The sequence below is a fragment of the Macrotis lagotis genome, chromosome 5 (assembly GCF_037893015.1).
Source record: "Macrotis lagotis isolate mMagLag1 chromosome 5, bilby.v1.9.chrom.fasta, whole genome shotgun sequence".
Taxonomy (NCBI): Eukaryota; Metazoa; Chordata; class Mammalia; order Peramelemorphia; family Peramelidae; genus Macrotis; species Macrotis lagotis.
Window position 1 is genome coordinate 8,546,328 of NC_133662.1, and position 21,546 is coordinate 8,567,873.

Consider the following 21,546-nt stretch of genomic DNA (forward strand, 5'->3'; position numbering starts at 1 on the left):
GTTGGGAGTCTGATATGTGGGGAGCTAGAAGGGAATTATGTGTTTTTGTCCCTGGAGGATACTGAACCGGAAGTCCCTTCTGTGAGGTAGTGAAGCGAAAGGTATACAACTTGGTCCAGCCCTGGCTGGGCTCCAACCCCTGACTCATGCGCATTCATCAGTATGCACTGCAGTGGGGTCAGGGAGGGGCAGCTCTCTTAGGGTATGCCTCCCATTTTACACATGGTGCTCATTTGACCTTTGAGGAGCAGTGCATTTGGGGACCTTCTAGGCTCCTGGGTCTATGTATTCCCTGATTTGCCCCACCCACAACCCCCCTCTGCCCTGAGTTAAATATAACTCTGACCTAAAGTCCAGGACAGGAAAACACTGATTGCTTAGTCTGACCTGGGACCCGGTCCTGGAGGATACTCCAGAGATCAGGTAAGGTGGGGGTGGGGGGGGGACTATGGGGAAGCTGGAATTCCCTGTGGGAGGTTTGCCTGAGTCCTTGAGGCTAAAAAGCAGTTTGGGGTGGGTTGGATGTATGACCCCTTCAGGGAACTAAATGGGAAGACCACCAGGTTGTCCAATCCTTGGGAGGAAAGTGCTTGACTGCCCAGGTCACTGAGGAGCAGAGGTCCTCAGCTGCCCTTTCCTGGCAGATACTGTTTGCCTAAGCCACCCTGTTTATGTCCTAATTACTCTGGTTGTCATGGTGACAAGACAGATGAGTCCAAACAGGGTAGATAAATGAGTCTGGGGGTGGAGAAGGCAGGTATCTGGGAGACAGTGATAGATCCAGGGCTGGCCAGGGAGGAAGGAGCTTCAACTCAATACACCATCTGTGTCTCCTCAGGAATTTGGGAACTTGGTTCTGTACCCCACAAATATATACCTGCTCTCTCTGTGCTCCACCCTAAGGTTTCCCTCAGGTCTGTGATTCAGCCATGGCCTTTCTCAAAGTGCCTCACCCCTGCCTGAGCTCCCTATTCCTGCTGTTCCCATGGTTTCGTCCAGCATCTGGCTTTTTCCCAAACATTTGGAGCCTGGTGGCTGCCCCAAATTCTATCACCCACCAGGACTTGACAGAGGAAGCTGCTCTAAATGTTACCTTACAGCTCTTCCTGGAACGGCCACCCCCTGGCAGGAATCCTCTCCATTTGGAGGATTTCCAGGTAAGATCTCATTTTCTGCTCCCAAATTTCCTAGCAGCTAAATGTCCTCCCTGAGGTTCTTCACCCCCCCCATTTTTTTTTGCAAGGCAATGAGGGTTAAGTGACTTGCCCAAGGTCACAAAGCTAGGTGATTATTAAGTGTCTGAGGTCAGATTTGAACTCAGATCCTCCTGACTCCAGGACCAGTGCTCTATCCACTGTGCCACTTAGATGCCCTTGCCTTCCCCTCCCCCCCCAAAGTTCTTAAATTCTGATTGCTAAGGGGAGGAAACCTTCTGTTCAGTTCAACAAACATTTTTATTTAGGGAGGCATTCCCACTAATTAGAAAAAACACAGGATTTAGAGTCACTCTGAGTTCAAATTCCTTCCTTGCCACCTGTGTGACTTTGGTCTAGTCACATATAAGATGAGTTCTAAAGTTCATTTCCATCTCTATCAGATCATATTTTTATGAGTTCTGAGTCTTCAATACTGTTTCATTGACCTGCTTGTTATTACTTGAACAAGGTTCTTCATCTTCAGACTCTGGGCTTTTTTTACCAACTGGGACCTTTGGCTGGAACTTATTTTCTTTTTCTATTTTCTTCTTCAAATCTCAGCTAAACTCCCCTACAAGAACCTTTCTCATCTCTCAGTTCTCATTCCTTCCTTTGGTTGATCATTTGCTTTTTATCCCATCTACAGTTTGTATGATTATAATTATTTGCATGGTGTTTCCCCATTAGAATGTGAGCTTTCTTTGCTTCCCACAGTGCCTGGTTTAATAATGCTTAATAAATGTTTACTGACTAACAAACTACATCAAGACAAAATAATCCCTGCCTTCAAAACATTGGTATTATACTAGGGAAGACAACTGATCTTTAGACTTTCTAGACTTTGCAGTTTGTGATTTAGGACAAAAGTCTATGTCTGCCTAATTTCCCTTGCATAGTCCAGAGATAGTATACTAGATTTTTGGGGTGTTCATATCACATTCTGGTGGTGAACAGTAGGATTCTTTCTAGATTCCTAAGTCCTAGATATTTTTCTCCTTTTTAGGGCCGGATACTGCTGGTTGATGACCTCTTTGCTGCATACTTTGGACTTGGGACCCCAACCCGCCGCTTCCGGGCAGCCCTTGGTGAAGTGACTCGTGCCAATGCAGCACAGGACTTCCTCTCAGTAACCAGGAATGACCCGGAGCTGCATTTTGATGCAGAACAGTTAGTTGGAAGTCGGGCCCGTCTTGTGGGGAGCCTTCGGGAGGCTCTCCATGCTGCCAATGCCCTGGAATACAATCTGGCCCGCCAACGTCTGGGAGCTATGTTGCATGGCTTACAGGTGAGCTGGAGACAAAGGGAGAGAAAGAGTGTGATAAGCATTAGTAAGGGCTAAGAAAAAGTCAGGATGAGGGAGAGATCTGAGACCTTTTCTAAATCTTTTGAGAGTTTTATAATCAGAGGAGTTAGAAAGTTGAAAGGCAGTGATGAGATGGGTAGGGGATTGACCTGACAGGTCCATGATGAACAGGATCTCCTGATAGGGCAATAGAGGGATGAAAAGAAAGAATGGAATTTAAAATAGAGGGAGAAAGAAATGGGCCATGCTTGACCTCTTTCTACCATCAGGATTTCTACAGTCATAGCAACTGGGTAGAGCTGGGAGAACAGCAGCCCCACCCTGACCTCCTCTGGCCAGGACGGAAGTTCAAGAACTTGGCACAGGGTATGGACACAAGCCATACTGCCTGGACTGGGGTAGGAAGTCCTGAAAGTCATGTTGGTTAATTCACCTGCTGGGCAAATCTAGGCAAAGACCCAATGCAGTCTTTCATAGAATCCTAGAATGAGAGCTGAAAGGGACCTTCAACACAGAGTAGAGCCATCTCCTTGCTTTATACACTGAGATTCTGAAAAAAGGAGACTTAACTTGCCCAAAATCCCAAGTCTTTCATTTCACTATGTTCCCCCTCTCCCTCATCACTTGCTGTTTCTTTTTGTGTTTGGGAGGTGGGAGAAGGAACAGAGGAAGAGAAGAAACTACCTTGTATTCCATCCCAGGTTTACTGTTTGACTTGATAAGAATATAGAAGCACCAGTTATACTTTCTGTTAGGTTTTTTTTTTCCTTTTCTTGGGAAGTGGAAGAGAGTAAAATTAGACAAGGAAAGGATACAAAATTTGGGAGATCTAGGGAGCTCTTTGTTTTATCAAAACTTCACCCTCCCCACCATGGCAATCCTTTCTTCTCAGTTGGGGATCTGATGTGTTCTGACTGTGAAGAGCTGAGCTGCCCTGGAAATTTGCTGGGTTCCGTATTCCTCACCTCTGGCTATTTTGGGACAAAGCCCCCCAAACCTCCAGGTATACCACAGGAAGAGGCCCTATTCCCTTCAAAAACTCCCATTATTAGGTTCCTCAGTAAAGTGCCACTTTCTATGAAAAGTCAGGGGAAGGATATTAGAGTTGGCACATTGGGATGGCCATGCCTAATGAATTTTCATAGCAAGGATAGAAATCATGCAGCATCTTTCTGGGGCTAGCTCATAAGAAAATTTTGGTAGGGTAGGTTGAGTGAGGAGGGGATGCCTCAGGGTTACTGAGATGCCAACTCTCATTCTTGTTTGAACTCCACAAAATGGATGTCCTGCTACTTTTTCCTAACCCTTGATGAATTACGTGCTAGGTGCAGAAAAGAGGGTTTCACTTGGTTTCACTGTGTTCTAAGTGTGAAGCATTTTGATATCCTCATTCCTTGTTTCTCTTGGATCTTTTGTCCTCTATTTAGGGAAATGTAGCCATGGGGGCCATTTTGACCAGAGCAGTCATGATATCCCCCGAGGGGGAATCAACAAGGACAGCACTTCTCCAGCTTTCTCCCCACACCATGATTTGCACCCCCAAGCTGCCCAGCTTGCTCTCCAGGCTTCAATCCAGGCCCTGAACCTCCTTCGGGGCTACTTAGGGGATGCTGGATTTTCCAGGTGAGCAGGATCGGGGGAGGAAAAGCAGTCTCTGGAAAGTAAGAGCTGTTAGGGGGTGAAGGTTAGAGAACTAGCCCCCTCACTGGGGCCTCTTAAATCTCTAGGTTCTTGCAAATCTCCCCAGCCTCAGGCTTGAGCTTTGTCCTGGATACCACAGGCAGCATGGGAGAAGAAATTAATGCAGCCAAAATACAGGCTCGGAGAATCATTGATCAACGACGGGGTGGCCCCATGGAGCCTACACACTACATTCTTGTGCCTTTCCATGATCCTGGTAATAGTTGCCTCAGGGCAGAGGGCAGGGTTATACCCTACTTCCTATTTTTTTCCTTATAAAACAGCTATCTTTTCTGTGGCAGCTCAAGAGTATTAAGTGCTTTTCCCTTTCTTTATAAAATGACAGCATATCCTTAAGTCATTTTTTATTTGTAAAATGAAGATAATGATATCTACTTGGTTAACCTTCCTGGGTTGCTGTATGAAGATTAAATGAGATACTGGACATGAAAGCTCTTTGAAGAGGATAAAGCACTGCATTGGAGATATTATTAAACATGATTTTTATCATGGTAGCGTTTCTGATTTGTGATTCTTCCTCATTCCAGGTACAAAGAGGGCTTTTTTGGTTGAGGATTAAGGAATTCTTGCGATAACTCTTGAGTAGGGTTGGGGTTGCTACCTTCCTTTACTTACCTCATCCTCCTTCTTATTCTCTTCAGGATTTGGACCAGTTTTTAAGACCAGTGACCCTGATGCTTTCTGGAAACATCTTAATTCGATCCATGCCTTGGGGGGTGGAGATGAACCTGAGATGTGTCTGTCAGCCCTGGAGGTCTTTCCCTCTTAAGTTTCCCTGCCACTCCTTCCTCCCCATTTCTATCCTCAGGGCTCCTCTTTCCTCCTTATCCACTTTGAAAGCAAGAATCCTAATTTGTGACTTACCCTTTGCTTTTTGTCCAACAATGCTCCTTGTAGACCACATCCCTTTCTTTCTTGAATGGAAAGGACTTGCAGTTTTTCACTCCTTCTACTCAATTTTTTATTCTTTCTTCTCTCTCTTGTCCATCCCAGCTGGCCTTGCTCCACACACCCCAGTTCTCAGACATCTTTGTCTTCACTGATGCCTCCCCCAAGGATGCCTATCTCACCAATCGTATTGAGGCCCTGAGCCAGAAGCAGCACTGCAAGGTGAACATCCCACAATAATGCAGTAAGCATAAGAGGGACCTCATGTTAAATCCAGTTGGGACAAATCAAGTTAGGAGACTTCAAAACAATTCAAGAAGCATGTATTCTTTTTTTTTTTTAGTTTTTTTTTTACAAGGTAATGGGGTTAAGTGGTTTGCCCAAGGCCACACTGCTAGGTAATTATTAAGTGTCTGAGGGCAGATTTGAACTCAGGTCCTGACTCCAGGGCTGGTGCTCTAGCCACTGCACCACCTAGCTGCCCCCAAGAAGCATGTTTTCTTAACATGAATTGGACTCCCACCCTGTGTTACCTCCTGTGCTACATCCTTGATACATACTAAAATTTTCCCCTTATCACTGGATTTCAAATATACCTAAGCTTTCTTAGCTTTGGAGGTTCAGAGATCTGTCATACTCATATCCTAATTATCTTTCCTATTCTCCCTTTCACTCTATCTTGAACTCCAGAGTTTGTTTTCCAGTTTTCTCTACCGGGGAAAAGCAGCTATACTAATTGAGAAATTATATGCCAGAGAAATGTAATTAGAAATAGCATTTAAAGATTGAATATTGAAAATATTGAAATATTGAAAAACCTTGATATATTTCTATGAAGGTTACAATTCCCTGTTGCTTTAGAGTGATGTCTTGGATATAAAACTTACTAGTCCTTTTAGTCCTTTATGCAGGCCTAGGCTAAATCTCCTTTAGTCCTTTGTGCAGGCCTAGGCTAACCATAGCAAACTGGAAAGTTTCCTGATCCAATTGATTGTTCATTGGTGCTCCCCCATCTTAATATGTTATCACTCTGTTAGCTGAATATCTTTCCTTTCTCCAACCAAAGTAGGGAGATATTTGAAAAAAAAAAAAACAATTGAAGTTCATTCCATCAACTTAAAAATAGAATAATCTACCCCTGAAAAAGTACACAAAGACCAACTTTTTCCATCATGTACTCAAAAGTGGAAAGCATCAAGGTCTGTCTGTGTGTGTGTGTGTGCACGTGTGCACACACACACACTTCCAGTGACCTGAGGCAAATTGAAACTACAAGAACAAATCAATGATGATAATACTCAAAGACCCTACTTTGGAGATATTCTACAGGCTTCCAGAGTCAGGGTCAACAATGCCAAAATCAATTAATAATGTGCCTAATAATTTGATGCTTTTCTGACCACAGGTGACATTCTTGGTGACAGAAGACCCATCAAGGCGGATTCGCAGAGAAGTCCTTTCCCCAAAGCGGTTTGAGCCATACCAGGCAATAGCCGTGGCTTCAGGAGGAGAAGTCATTTTTACCAAGGACCGGCATATTCAGAATGTGGCAAACGTGGTAGGGGAAAGCATGATGGATATGGTGAGTAGCCCCAGGATATTGAGTGTGGGGAAATAGGAACCTAAGATAACTTACACAGAAAAATGCAATTGTGTTGTGAGGATAAGGAAAAAAGGAAATAAATCCTTTGCTGGGGAGAGGGAAGATGTTGCTTCATGGTGTCCATCTGAATTTCCCCAATTTCTTTTCTTATTAAAGCAAAGGAAATAGAACCCATCAAAAATATTTTAGAAGTTTGAGGACAAGAAGTCTTTTTCATACATTCATACATTAACCAAGTTTTTACTGAGCCATCCTGGTCATGACAAAGCAGACCAAAGACAAAGTGTCAGCAAATCAGATAGCAGTTTATTAATTACTTTCTTTGTAAGGAATTGATTTGCAAATCATAGAATTACTCTATTCTTTGGAACTCCCATCTTGCTGTTGTAGAGCCAGATATTTATATGTGATAAGTGGGCAGATGGATCCCAGAACAATCAGATTTGTGAATTGAGTGACCTTTCCAGGACAAGTCCACCATGCAGGTCAATACAACAGTTACATTACTTGTGACCATCCATCCATATAGGAGTTCTGTGAGATTGACTAGGTTATTTGTATAGGATGGGGGTTACAGTACAGTACAAATTAAACTGCTATACTTCACTTAACTCAAGCAAGCATAATTCAGGGGAAAATGCAGAACTTGTCATGATTAAAACAAATTACTACTAGCTTCTTTGTTTTCCCTGTTTTTCTCAGGTCCAGAGCCTGCCTATAAAAAAGATTTCTAGAAACTAAATTATTATTACATTTGTGTTATATATATATATATATATATATATATATATATATATATATAATTAAAAACCTTAACTCTTGACACCTGAAGGTTCCAGTTTCCATTCACCATAAAAATAACACTCATTATTTTTAGCATTTGAAGATTGAATATTGAAAATATTGAAAAGCTTTAACCAGTTTCTATGAAGATTACAATTCCCTACTGCTTTAGAGTGGTGTCTTGGTTATAAAACTTACTAGTCCTTTCTGCAGGCCTAGGCTAACTCTCAGCAAAACTTTCTCTTGCTCTAGAGGTTTGTATTGAAAGTACAATCAGAAAACCTAAGGAAAAAAGGGGGGGTAGCTAGGTTGGGTAGTGGATAGAGCACCCTCCCTGGAGTCAGGACCTGAGTTCAAATCCACCCTCAGACACTTAATAATTACCTAGCCCTGTAGCCTTGGGCAAGCCACTTAACCCCATTGCCTTGCAAAAACTAAAAGAAAAAAAGTACAATCACCTATTGCCTCATCAAATATACCACATAGTCACCCATAACCCAGCCTTGTCAATTCCTATGAATCATTCCTCCCCTTTCTTCTCCATATCTCTTGTCCTTTCTTTACCCTAAGTCTGACCTTTTCTCTATCTGACACTTAATTTCTCTGTTTCTATTCTTCTTCCTCCCTGTCCTATGAATCTCTCTTTTTATGTCTCTCCCTCACAACCTCAAGGTGACCCTAGCCCTGGTGCCTCCGGTTCTGTCCCCTAAGGGGCCTCTCAGGTTCCATGTGGACAAGATGCTTCATGGGGTCATCATCCATTTCCATGGAGAGATAAGCACCTTCAGGATCTCAGACCCCACAGGTACATAAGGGCAAGGCAGAAAAGGGTATTGATAGTCAAGAGGTTACAAATTTAGACTGTTACTCTGAGTCAGAGTAACAAAGAAAGCTCAAGATGTTCTATTATATGTGAGATAGAAATAAATTGTCTCTTCACTATGCCCTCCAGGTATTTCTCAGGATATCAGTCAGGATTGGGGGCCTCTGGGTCATATCCAATGCTTTGGTCAGTTCTGGACAGTGAAGTTAAATGACCCCCCTCAGGTTGGGACCTGGATAATAGAGATCACAGCGCAGGGAACACCTAGAGTAAGAGTGAAAGGTAAAGAAGAAATTGGAGGGAGGGGTGGGGGTAGAAGCAGGAAACTCAGGAGACTCTGGAGATGACTGATAAAGTGGATAAGAAGTGGCTCACATCCCCTCTCTCCTCCTTTAGCTAAGACTTCCCTGGATTTCCTCTTCTCTTTTGGGATTCCTATTAAGAATGGACCACATCCTGGTCTTTATCCCCTAAACCAACCAATCGCAGGTATAACATTTATTCTGCTCTCTGCTTCTCTCTTCATAACCTCACATTCCAGGCTTCAGAGACACATGAAAACTAGAGTTCATCTTTCTTCTCTTTTCATACCCTCTTCTGTTCTTGTCTCACCGTAGGACTCCACACTCTGCTTCTAATTGAAGTGATGGGACTGGTTTCTGACATTCCCAACATGAATTGCTTTTATGTCATCCTTCGGGGAAATCCAGAGGGTGAAGAGTTGGCCCATGTGACCCTGGAGCCAACTGGGGTCCCTGAACGGGGACTTTTCACTGCCTTCCTGGATCCCAAGAACCTCCTTAGCCAAAGACATTTCTTCTTGGAGTTGATTGGTCAGGATGATAAGGGATTCAATCTTCAGAGAATAGCCTCTCAACCTTGCGCTGTGGTACCTGTCCTACTGGAGGTAAGATTTGGAGGTTATAGTAGGAGGGAAAGAAAGGAAAACAGAATAGACTGGTTTTCAACATTGTATCCTAGAGTGATGTCTTGCATATATTAGGTGATTAATAAATGCTTGTGAACTGCACTGGATAAGTAACTTCCCCTTTCTGGATAGTCTTTTTATCTCTGAAATGAGAGGATTGGATTTTTATTCTAAGGTCATGTCCCAATCTAGTAATGGATGAATTTATAAAAACCGAATTTTTTAGAGGAAAAGCTATTGATCCATCCATAACCCAGTCCTAATTTTCTTTCTCCAGCTCTATGGTCCTTCTGGCCCTCTTAGCCCTGGCCAACAAGTTCTGCTCAGCCTTCAAATCTCTAGCTTCTCAGGACCTTGGGATCTTATTATTACAGCTTCTGTCAGTCCCAGTTTCCCCCTCACCTCTAACCTCTCTAGGTAACTATATGCCTCCTAAGACTTAGTTCTTTTTATTAATGTTATTTTATTTTATTTTTTTCCAATTACATACAAAGATAATTTTCAACATTCATTTTGTAAAGTTTTGAGTTCTACATTTTTTTTTAATCTTCCTCCCTTCCCTTCCCCACGATAGTGGGTACTCTGATATAGGTTATACATGTATAATCATGTTTGACATATTTCCATATTAACCAAGACTTAGATCTAAACACCACTCCCCGATTTTTCTATCAGCTCTGTTCTGCTTAACTCCACTTCCTGTTTGGAATGCTTTATTAAAGGGCCCCTGTGTTCTCTGTAAAAAGGCAATAAACAAAACGTGTCTTAATTTCACAGGGTTCACTTGGGGCAGAATGAGTCAGCCTGGGGGCAGTTCTGGCTACAGGTTCCAAGCTCAGCCACACTGGACTCATTAGTAACAGTGACAGTGACAGCAGAAGCCAAATCCAAGGACCCTTCCCCCCCTGCATATGCTCTCCTCCAGTTCTTGGTACAGGCCTTCCCCCCACAGGTGAGACCTACTTGCCTTTTAGTAGCCCTTTGATAGGTTGAAGCCAGGAGGCAGTCTCATAGATTAGACTTTTTGGGTAGAAAGGAAGCTCAATTCAATTCTGACTTTCTCACCCCATTTTTGTTTCCTTCTCCTATCTTCTCATCATTTCTTTTTCACACCCTCCCTTACTCTCTCTTTTCCCTTTTTTTCTTTCCAGGAACAGCTGGATGACTTGGGCCCCTCCTCAAGGCCAAGTCACAATATAGCTAGACCAGACCTGTATACCTCCACTCTGGTGCCCCAAAGTAATGGGGCTGGGAGTACTATGGAAGCTGGGCCTTGGTGGGTGCCAATGAGAGGGTTGCTGTTGGTGCTTGGCATAGCAGTCTGGTGATACTTTCTTGCCCACATCTACAAATATGGTACTGGGTAAGAAAAGGAGTTTCTGTCTGTGATGCTGTCTAGATGCTGTTAGTGAAGAGGGGGCCCTGACCCTGCCTCTCTTCTACCTCCCAGAAGTTTCTCCTTTAAATTGTAGCATTCATTTTGGTGAAGGAGTTAGGGGGTGGGGTTGGGGAGGTAGGGAGAAAGATTTCCCCATAATGCATTATTTTACCTTCTCCCCTACAACCTTTTTTGGGAATCAAATCAAAGCCTTTTATTTTTGGAGAAAATTGCTTTAGTTTTATAACCTTAGCCTCCCTCCTTCCCCACAATACCCTTCTTTTTAGTCCAGGGATTGCTGGTTATAGAAGCTTTAATTTAGGACCTGAGAATTGTTTCTGTTTTATTTTTGTAGGGAAAGATGACTGGATATTGATATTAAAATTTTTTTAAAATTCTCATATATGATGTTGCTTTCTTTGGGGATGTTGGATGGAAGAATAGAATGTACTGAAAGATTTAAAGGAGATAAAGGGCCTGAGAGTTTAAGAAGAAACTTTAATTATTTTCTTTCCCATGTGAAGCCTGAGAAGTAGGAATATCCATTTATTTGCCACCCAGAGTCATTTCAACCTGGAAAATAGGGACAAAGGAAGTAATGGATTTCCAGCCCTCTCTTCTCTAATCGACCTAAGTGGGGATGGAAGAGTGCCTTAGACTAGGGTGGGATCCCTCTTAGTCCTCATCAAGCCCAGGAAAATAACTTCTTCCTTCTCAGACTGGACAACCTGCTTGTGTTCTAGCTGTCCTTGTAGGTCCAAGAAGAAGGAAAAAGAAAGAGAATTGTGTTTTTTTTTATGGGATGGGGCGGGGGAAGGGAAGCCATGTATATCCAGCATCCTCTCCCCTATTCCTCACTTGACAAGAGATTCTGCCCCTTGCTACTCATTCTCTCAGCCACACATTCTATTCCCTTTGCATTTCATTCTAGCCCAACTTGGGCTGGGTCAAAAAGGACTCAGTGTGGGGAAGGAGAAGACACTTTTACAGAAAATAAAGAAAACTGGGGGAAATCAATTTCAACTGCCCCCTCTCCCCAGAAGAAAAGTCTTATTTACCTTCCCCTGTATCAGACTCTTCAAGTAGTTACTTCTTTTGTGAATATGGGCCTGGAGTGGGACCCTGAGCACTGAAAGGAAATTCTAGGAAGAGGGAAGACAGAGAAGGATGGTACTTCCCCTTGTTGCTACTGGTCACTTGGGTTAGATTACTGCCATGTGATGAATCATGACTCAGACCTAGGAATGCAGGTATGAAAAGAAAAATAAAGATTTACTTAAGGAAGTGATAGAAAAGTTAAGAAGAGTTTAAAGAGTAGGCCATGCCAAATGAACTGGGCAGGCGAGCTGACCAGGGTTCCACAGGAGTCTTCATAAATTCTCCCTCAGAGTCCATGGGAGGAGTCGTAACCTGGGAATGACCCAAGTCTCCCATGGGAGATTTTGCCATTTGGGGAGGGATCTCTTTTGAGTGGTCTTGGATGTGCTTGCTTTCCTGGCTGCCCCACCAGAAGATAATACAATCCAAATCTGGCTGGAGGTCAGGGCCTTGGGTGTGGCCTAAATTAGATGATAAAGGATAACAATGCAAACAAAAGATTTACAAAGTTTGTCTGCTACTGAACCTAACACTCCCTATGCCCAGGTTTCTCTGCATCATATTCCCCCCCTCAAATTATTAGGGACCCAGATTCTTCCGGGGAATTGGGATAAAGGTCCATCTTCTGGAACTTCTCCAAAGCTTGAGAAGGGGTGTAGCAGTCTCCCTACCTAACCTAACCTATTAGGGACCCATTTGGAGAGGGAATATTCTGCAGAGGAAACTTGATTGAAGTGACATCCAAGGGGTGTGGGCAATCAGGATCAGATAGGAGGCTGATGTCTGGCCAAGGTCACTAGTTGGAGTCCGGGTGCTTGAATCTTAGGGGAGACAAATTTGACAAGGAGTTTAAGTAGGCAAGGGCCAAAAAGAAGCAGAAGAACAATTATTATAAGTGAAACAATTATAAGTGGAATGGAGATCTTGCATCCAAGTCACTTTTTTGCAGTATTTTTTTGGTATGGAGTTCCACTTTATAGGAGTTGTTAATATACATGCAGCAAGATGTGTTGGTTAGGGCATAAATGCCACCTGAAGATGCAAGGAGATAATCAAGAGCAATACAATTATCTAGAACCACATTGGCTAAAATGTTAAGTGACTCTCTGGGTGGCTAGGTGGTGCAGTGGCAGTGGATAGAGTACTGGCCCTGGAGTCAGGAGTATCTGAGTTCAAATCCAGCCTCAGACACTTAATAATTACCTAGCTGTGTGGCCTTGGGCAAGCCACTTAACCCCATTTGCCTTGGAAAAACCTTAAAAAAAAAAGTTAAGTGACTTGAATATCAGAGAAGGTCTGGAAGGTCTCATTAGCAATTAGTGAAATAGTAAGTGTTAGATTAGAAAGTATGGCCTCCTGTTTTAAATGGCCATACCAGGGGAGCAGATATTCAGCTCCCTTGGGTAGGTACCTCTCCTTTCTACAAGCTTTAAAAGTATAGGCTTAATCCCACCCTCAGGGTTTACTTGAGCACAAATGGAGCAGGTTCTGCAGACTTGGCTGACGGTCTCCCTTAATTTGTAGCCTGTAAAAACAGATGTTACTAGAGAATAAGGGGCATCTCTTCCCAAGTGAGTGGCCTGGTGTAATACAAAGAGGAGTTTCCACTAATTCTCTCCTGGAATGAAAAGTTAGCCTAATGATGCTTGATATCATCCAAAGGGGTCCCCTGTCCTTGGGTAAAACTTATTCATGAGGGCTATAGGAAGGTGAGAAGGATTCAGGTAACTGCAGTGTTAAAGGGGTCAATATATTAGGCTATGACAGGCTGCTTGCTTGGTCAGTTCTTCAACCAGCCTATTCCCCACAATTATATCTGAGACACCTGTCTGATAATCTTAAACTACTTTTTGGGATTTTTGAACAGCTTGTAGAAGATTTAGGATTTCCTAACTGTTACTAATTGGGGAGTTTTTTGCTGAGATAACCCCTTTCTTTCCAAATAGCTGCATGTGCAAGTAACATTAGAAAGGCATACTTTGGATCAGTAAAAATGTTTATCCTTTTGCGTTTCCCTAATTCTAGAGCTCTAGTGAGTACAATCAACTCAGCTCTCTGAGCAGACCCAGGTTGGAGAGGTTTAGCTTCTGCAGTATCATGAAGGCTAACAATTGCACATCCTGATTTTCTCCCTTTAAAATAAAGCTCAGCCCAAACATTCCTCATCTGGGTTAGTGAGGGGGATGTCATTTAAGCCAGGTCGATTTACAAGGAGTCTAAGGTCTCTTCATAATCATGAATTAAGCTATACCAGCTGATGGATTGTCAGGGAGCAGGATTGCCAGGTTGAGGCTATGGCAGACACTGAGAGTTAGAGTAGGTGTGTCCAATAGAAGGACCTGGCATTTAGTTAGCTTACCACCTGAGGCCAATGATGGCCTTTTGCCTCCAAGGTACTCTGTACTCTGGGGAGTAAGGACCTCCAGAGGTTGTCCTAGAGTGAGTTTAGTAGCCTTTTCTATCAGAAGGGCTGGGACTACAACTGCTTGAAGACATGCTGGCCATCCCAAAGCTACCTGATCTATCTGCTTTGAGAAATAAGTCACAGGTCTCAAATCTGGGCCCATTGTCTGAGCAAAGACTCCTAAAGCCTGACCTTGCCTCTCATCTACATACAAGGTGAAGGGTTTATCTAAATTAGGTAATGCTAGTGCTGGAGAAATCAGTTTACATTTAAGGTCTCAAAAGCCTTTGCTTGATCTGGACCCCAATCTAAGGGCAGATTGTTAGGGCCTCCTGTTGCATTATAAAGAGGTGTGTGGCATTCTACACAATAAATTTCAGAGAACTCTCCCAAATTGCAAAGAGAAAGTTATATTCTTTTCCCATGAGAAGCAGGCAACTTCTCTACCATACAAGTGGTAAAGTGAGGCACTGAGCACAAGTATTGAGGGAATTATAGGACTCCTAACACATTGAGTCAGTGGTGAGCTACTCTCATGGACTGAGAATGTAGCCTTACAATCTGAGTTCGAAATCTGAAACAAGGAAAGAGGAAACCACACAGAATTCAAAGAAAAACAGGTTTTTCTTTTGTTTGGAAGTTCTCAGTGTATATATGAGTTAGGCAAATCCATCCACATAACAGAAAAACCAGGAATTATTTATCCAGGGAATGAGAAATACACCTAATACAATGTATAATGCTTCCCTTGAAGAAATAATCAAATTTTATCCTATTTAGAGGCTTAGCAATTCCCCAAAAATTTGGTATCCAGATTCTATAAAACCCACAGATCCCCCCAAAAATCACACAGTTGCTTCATAGTGACTAGGGGAGAGATAGATAGAATTGTTTCTTTTCTCTCTGTGATGAGAGAACAAGAGTTTGAGGTGAGTTCATGGCCCAGATATTTAACAGTTTGAGAGGCTGTTTTGAACTTTGTTCACTGAGACTCTATATCCTCTGGATCCTAGAAAATTTAGAGTTTGAGAAGCAGCTCTCAAAGCAGATTCTCTAGTTGGACTGCAGATCAAAATATCAACCTACTGGATTATGGTGCTGTCATCTATCTTTAAGTCTCTTAGATCTTTTCCTACCAAAGGCCTTCTCGCCCTCTTTTCAAAGCCTTTTGAGGGCAAAAAGTCTACATTTACTAAACCTTAAAGTCTCAATTAACATAAGTTGAATACAGCTGTCAATATTAAGTTGACAAAAACTTAGCTCACAGCTGAGATCATTTTACAAACTTTGCAATTTACAAACTTTCAAATGTACAAATGGTATAAGATTCCCTAGTGACAGGGCGGGCTCAGATCCCAACTCCACTAATTATTTAATTTTAAATTAGACCTTTTTAAGCAATTAAATTTAAAAACCAAACTAAAAGGAGTGGCATTTAACTCGGGTAACTATTTGAGATCTGAATTACACAGACACAAACACAAACACAGAGACAACCCTTTCAAATTTCAGATTTCAAATTTATCAAAGTGAGATTTTTGGACACCCTGGCCAGCACATTTCTCTGTATCACTCCCTCCACCCCAACCACAAAGAAAAACTCTCAGCTGATCCCATAGCCCTCTTCCTACTTCTTGAATTTCAATATTTTTCTCCATTAAATTCAATCTCATATTTCTTTTACCTTTCCATACTCTCCTACCCCATGGAAACCCAGCAATCCCTTTTCCCACCCTTCAACTCTCTTTAAGTGTCTCAATTTATCAACCCCAGGTAACCCACTATATTCCCCTATGTCAGTGGAATAGCCCAGTGCTCCCCTCCCCATACCAATGGAATAGCCTGCTACCCTACCCATCTTCCATCCAATTGACCAATTCTATTCACCTTCACTTTCCCACTATGTACAATGGTATAATCCAATCCCATTCAGATATCATCTTTAACTTCTTTACCTTTGCAGGGATCTTGAGGAGGTTTCCTCCTTTTCCTATTTCACCCTTCTTGTCTCTCCTCCCTTACCAAAGTTTCCCAGATGTAGCTGCTATCTCCGAACCTTCTTTAGATTCTCTTTTTTCCAGGCCTGGCTCTTTTTCCCATAGCTCCAGCCCCTGCCACAGGGCATCCTGCTTTCTCTCTATGAGAGAGCTATGGAAGGGTAGGGGTGAAGGATAACCAACTTCCTACATTGTAACAAAAACATTTGTTGTCCTGTTTTCCTTTCCAACCAGCAGAAGCTGAGCTGCTTCTCTAAAGTGGTGAGGGCCCCTTTCAGAATTGGAGATGGGGGTTACCATCTTGGACATCATTCTTTGTCCCTATTAATTCTCAGATGGGTTCATTGTTTGGCTGCTGAGAATGAGATCCAGGTCTAGCCAGCAAAAACCTCATGGGAAGACTCATTTAGCCAAGGTTCTATGAAGCCTGAAAGGAGAGGATGACTTCCCCATTCATTCCTTAGCCTCACCCAAAGAAAACTCAGGCTCCAGAAACCTGGTGATTGGTCTCCAGTGGCATCAACAAGACAGTATAAGAAGTTTGCACAGAGATTCTGGCCCCTCCAAGCTTCTGAATCCCCATGGCCTTTGATGAAGGCCCACATATGCAGTCTAGGACATAGCCGCCACCCACTTGAAGATATTTCCCTTCCTCCACCCTCTCCATAGCTCTCCTTCTTTGCCTCTCAGTATTTCTTTCTCTCTTTTTTTTTTTTTTAAGAGTCCAACCCTTTTATTTTGTAGAAGACAAACACTCGGGGCAGCTAGGTGGCATAGTGGATAAAGCACCGGCCCTGGAATCAGGAGTACTTGGGTTCAAATCCAGTCTCAGACACTTAATAATTACCTAGCTGTGTGGCCTTGGGCAAGCCACTTAACCCCATTTGCCTTGCAAAAACCTAAAAAAAAAAAAAAAAAAGACACTCAGGTCATAAGAGGCTAAGAGATTTGTTTAAGGGTCCATAGAGAATAAGAAGTGGAGCCCCAATTCAATCTTGTTACAAGTCCCAGTGAAGAATGTATCCCAACTAACCAATGAGGTATATTCAAAAAAGTCATTTGTAAGGCAGTAAAAACTCTGATTGAAAAGGGCCTCAGAACCTGGAATGCCAGAGCAGGAAGGAACCTGAGAGACCATTGAGACTACCTCTCATTTTAGAGAGGGACAAGTCACACTATGATTAGTCACTTCATGTCAAACCCAAGTGTCCTGGTTTCCAGTTTAGCTCTATATCTATGGTACCATAATTCCTTCCCCTAACTCCTCAGGACCCACCTCGTGACTCTCATGGGACTAGAACAAATGTTAACAACTTCATCTGAGGCAAAGTCAGGAGTCACTTTAAGGAGGTGGTCCAGAATAGGTTCATCTATAATCAGATAGACACCTGGTCTCTGGGAAGGAGGAATGTTAGAAGAGATTGGAGTCCAGATAGACAAATTTTATGGAAATTAGTGTCACTACTTTGGTGACAGGTTCACAACCAAGGTTATCAATTAGTATCCAGGCTATTGTCAAGGCTTGTTTCTTTTGCCTTAGTGTTATCTCATGAATATATATCTTTCACTCTGACACTGTCACCATCATGGTACAGGCCCTCATCTCCTCATACCTGGACTATTGCCAATAGGTGGCTGATGGGTCTCCCTGTTGTATTTCCTCACTCCATTCCATCCTCCATTCAACCGCCAAAGTGATTTTCTTAAAGTGCAGATTTCACCAATAAATTACACTGGCTCCTTAATCCCTCCAGGATGAAATATAAACTCTCCTCTTTGGGGTCTTCAAAGGCTTTTACTACCTAACCCTCCATTTCCATACTTCCCCCCCCCTCACACCCAGCCATGTACTCTCTTCAATCCAGTGACACTGGACTCTTTGCTGTTTCACCAAGACACATTAATGCTCAACTCTCAGTATTTTCCCTGGCAGTCACTCATGCCCAGAATGTTCTCTGCCTCCTGGCTCCCCTAATCTCAGCTAAAGTCCCACCCTACAGGAAGCCTTTCCCAATCCCTCTTTAAATTCCATTTTATTTTTAGATATAAATTTTCTTCCTTACTTATTGAGAAAGCAAAACAAATAAAATCCCATTACAAACTTGTTTAGTCAAACAAAACAAATTCCTGCATTAAGCATATCCAAAAACATACCAACATACCTCTCTCTCTCTCTCTCTCTCTCTCTCTCTCTCTCTATATATATATATATATATATATATATATATGTATATATGTTTCACTCCATACTCTGGGACTGTCACCTCTCTATTTGGAAGTGGAAAACATGCCCAGACCCTTATCTTTGTTGATTCTGATTTATCCTGTACATAGCTAGTTTGTACATAGATGTTTTCATGTTATCTACCCCATTAGATTGTAAGCTCCTTGAGGGCAGGGACTGTTTTTTACCTTTCCTAGTATTTCCAGTGCTTAGCACAGTAGTTGATGCTTAATATTTTTTTTTGACTGACAAGACTGCACAATCATACTGGAGATTGGAAGAGACCAGGTGTGGAAATAGTACATATTTTCCAATCATTTACTAATTTTCCCAAACAGGGATACAAGAGAATCCAGGTTCACGTGTTAGTGTACTTAGTTCACCCCCTGCTATGTGGGAAGGAAAAGTATCCCAAACAGGAGCCTGAAACTTAAAGAAACACTGTTCCTATCTCAAAAAAAATCCTTTTAGAAACCACTTTTTATTAGTAATAAGCATTTTGCTAAATCACAACCAGCTTAACAAGCCAGTGTAACTTGAACCATTACAAAAATCTCAAAAAGCACCATTTTTTTGGGTGAGAAGGGAATGAAGAACAAGGTTGGGGTACAGCCTAACACTTGACTCCAAAGAAAAGGGTGGTAGGTGGGAAAGGGCCAAGATCTGTAGGCCCCGTAAGCTTTCTGTAGGATGTGAGCTCACTGAGAGCAGGGCCTGTTTGGTAATTGTCAGTATCCCTAGCACACCACCTTGCATAGTAGATGCTTAATAACTGTGGAGTTGAATTAATCAGAGGACCTTTTTGGAGAGGTTGGAAGTATATAGAGGGCAAGTTTGACTAGCCTTGGTATCACCTTCTCTTTCTGCAAGTTGATTTTAGCTGCCTCCATCAAGCTGGTGCAGCCATAAGGCTTTGGGGGTACATCGGGGTAGCTAGATTATGGCTCCGGGTTATGGGTAGACAAAGGGTTGTTTCCGTCTCCTACCCCAGAATGACAGTCAATTCACCTTTGGGGCTGAACTTGGTCCTAGGCTTGCAGGGGACAGTGAGGCAGTCCGGGTGGGGGATGGGGTTCCACCCAGTGGTTTCTGCAGCTGCTGCACCTGAGGCAGGGGGGGAGGGGCACGGGGCACAGTTTGGAACCACTTTTTCTTGCTGACTTGGGATAGGAATGGAGTCTGAATGAGACAGATTCACAATCTCTAGCCCTGCCACATCTAGAGATTGGGGTGAAGAAGATGGCAGACAATGCTTTTCCATGAGAGGGAAGTCTCTGGGGAGCAGAGGCTGTCCAGTGCTGACTCAGCAGCCCCACACCTGTCTTAGGTATTTTAAGCTATCTCCACTGAGCATGTGTTTCTCCTTTGGGATGCTGCTGAGTACCTGAGCTGGGCTTTCAGTACAGGCAACATACATCAGGGCATGGAAAAAAGCTTCAAGATACTGGAAGGGAAAGGAGGCCAGGGGAGGCAGCAATGGACACTATGTGAAGAGATCCAGGTCCCTGGACCTTGGGGGGATGAGGATGATGGAGGGAACACTGGGAATATGTGGTCACACTCAGTTTCAGAGGCTCAAATATCTCTTAAGCACTAAGACACTAGCTCCTGGGAATGAGGAATATGGGCACAGGGCTGGCCAGGCAAAGCAGGCAGAAATTAAAAATCTGTGACCTTTCTATATACCTTATCAAGCCAAAGGAGATGGGGGAAGAGCAAGAGCTCATTGCTGGAGGCCCAGGGAGAGTTAGGTCACCAGGGAGGAGGATCACCAAAAAAATCAAGGCTTTGATAAGGAGATAGTCATTCTAGAGCCAAGCCATAACTTGGAGGGATGATGCATTCTTTGCTTAATTAGACCATGGAATAAGAGATGGAATGACACACTTAAAGATAAAGTCTAATCTTATCATTTTACAGATGGAATAAACTGATATATGGAAGGGAAGGGACTTCTCTGTAATCATATGGGTAATGCATCAGGATTCCTCTCAATGATCTTCCCATTACACTAGTTGCCTTTCATAGCTCCATTTGTACAAATGTGGGCTCCTGAAATGGTATCTCCCCCTTCCTCCCAATCACATGGCAGGCTTCAAAAAGCAGCCATGGCCCTCAGAATCTTTGTTCTCTCTGCTTATGAGTTTTGACATCTATATCTTTAAAACAACAGCAACGAAAACCAAAGGTCACAAGCCAGGAATACCCACTAGCCTCCAGCTTTCCATGGTGAAGGGTGGCAGGACAAAGATCAATCAGCTGGGTTTGGGCCTTGAAGGCTGAGTAGTCAAATGAATCAGAGGTCACTCACTAGTTGCAGAGTCCAGTAGAGTCTGGCTAGCATAAAAGATGGCACATGGACAGAGGAATTAATAGGGATGATCTCATCTCCTGACATCAGTACAACTGTCCTGTGGATTTGGTATTTTGGAGCAGAGGATTGTAGATATCACAACATTCGGTTGTGGAAGCCACATAATCTAAGCAACTCACTTTCCTGGGATAGTGAAGACATCAGGGATACCATATCTTGATCCTTCAGAACTGCCCTTACTAGTTCCGACTAAGAAAAATCATATACCTGTCCTGCTAAAAATTTTAGGAGAGGGCAGGGCAAATTAGGTACAATTGACTCAAGGCCTGAGCATAAACTGTCTCTACAGCATTCCACCCTGGTTTAGGAACTGGATGTGGATGACTGACAAGGAAGTGGGAGGCTGGAAGAAATGAGTTGGGAAAGAGGGAAACAAGACCCTACTCCCATCCCCAAACACTGGTCCCTGGTGGTGGTGGTGGTAGGGTCACTCCCTTTCTTCGTGCCTTCCTTGCCAACCTGGTGGATCTTGCGGTAGCTGACTGCTCAGTATTTCTTTCTTGACAGCAACTTTCCTCCCATGTATCTATTTCTCTTGGGGATACTCTGTTTTTAGAATTGAAAGGATTGTGTAGAATTAGAGAATTCTGGAGTTGGAAGGAACCTTAGAAATCATTTAAAGATTAAAAAGAAGGGGTGGACTAATGATTCTGACAAAGGACTCATTTCTAAAATATACAGAGAACTGAGTCATATTTTTAAAACAAAAAGCCATTCCCCAATTGACAAATGGTCAAAGGATATGCAAAGGCAATTTACAGATGAGGAGATCAAAGCAATCCATAGCCATATGAAAAAATGCTCTAAATCATTATTAGAGAAATGCAAATTAAAGTTTTGTTGAGG

At 42.9% G+C, this 21,546-nt stretch overlaps 2 protein-coding genes across 5 annotated transcripts; one reads left to right on the forward strand and one right to left on the reverse strand.

Annotated features, from left to right (window-relative positions):
• The first annotated feature begins 11 nt into the window (after window positions 1–11).
• Window positions 12–11,299, forward strand: VWA7 (von Willebrand factor A domain containing 7). Of its 4 annotated transcripts, none has more exons than XM_074236682.1 (17): window positions 12–423; window positions 904–1,157; window positions 2,200–2,481; window positions 2,769–2,865; window positions 3,392–3,502; window positions 3,927–4,122; window positions 4,227–4,396; window positions 4,842–4,954; window positions 5,194–5,310; window positions 6,494–6,670; window positions 8,147–8,279; window positions 8,427–8,579; window positions 8,694–8,786; window positions 8,915–9,204; window positions 9,503–9,642; window positions 10,003–10,177; window positions 10,377–11,298. In XM_074236682.1, exons 2-17 carry the CDS (start codon window positions 930–932, stop codon window positions 10,551–10,553), a joined length of 2,652 nt encoding a protein of 883 aa, XP_074092783.1. In that variant the 5' UTR covers window positions 12–423; window positions 904–929; the 3' UTR covers window positions 10,554–11,298. The 4 variants fall into 4 exon arrangements, with proteins under 4 accessions (XP_074092783.1, XP_074092786.1, XP_074092784.1 ...); XM_074236683.1 differs by lacking the exon at window positions 12–423 and having other exon boundaries at window positions 505–1,157; window positions 10,377–10,588; window positions 10,959–11,293; XM_074236684.1 differs by lacking the exon at window positions 12–423 and having other exon boundaries at window positions 505–1,157; window positions 8,186–8,279; window positions 10,377–11,299.
• Window positions 11,122–16,769, reverse strand: SAPCD1 (suppressor APC domain containing 1). The gene is given in 6 exon segments (XM_074189008.1): window positions 11,122–11,450; window positions 11,628–11,745; window positions 13,168–13,226; window positions 16,128–16,197; window positions 16,199–16,253; window positions 16,573–16,769. Coding segments are annotated over 6 exon segments (693 nt in total). The 3' UTR covers window positions 11,122–11,256.
• Window positions 16,770–21,546: the final 4,777 nt, after the last annotated feature.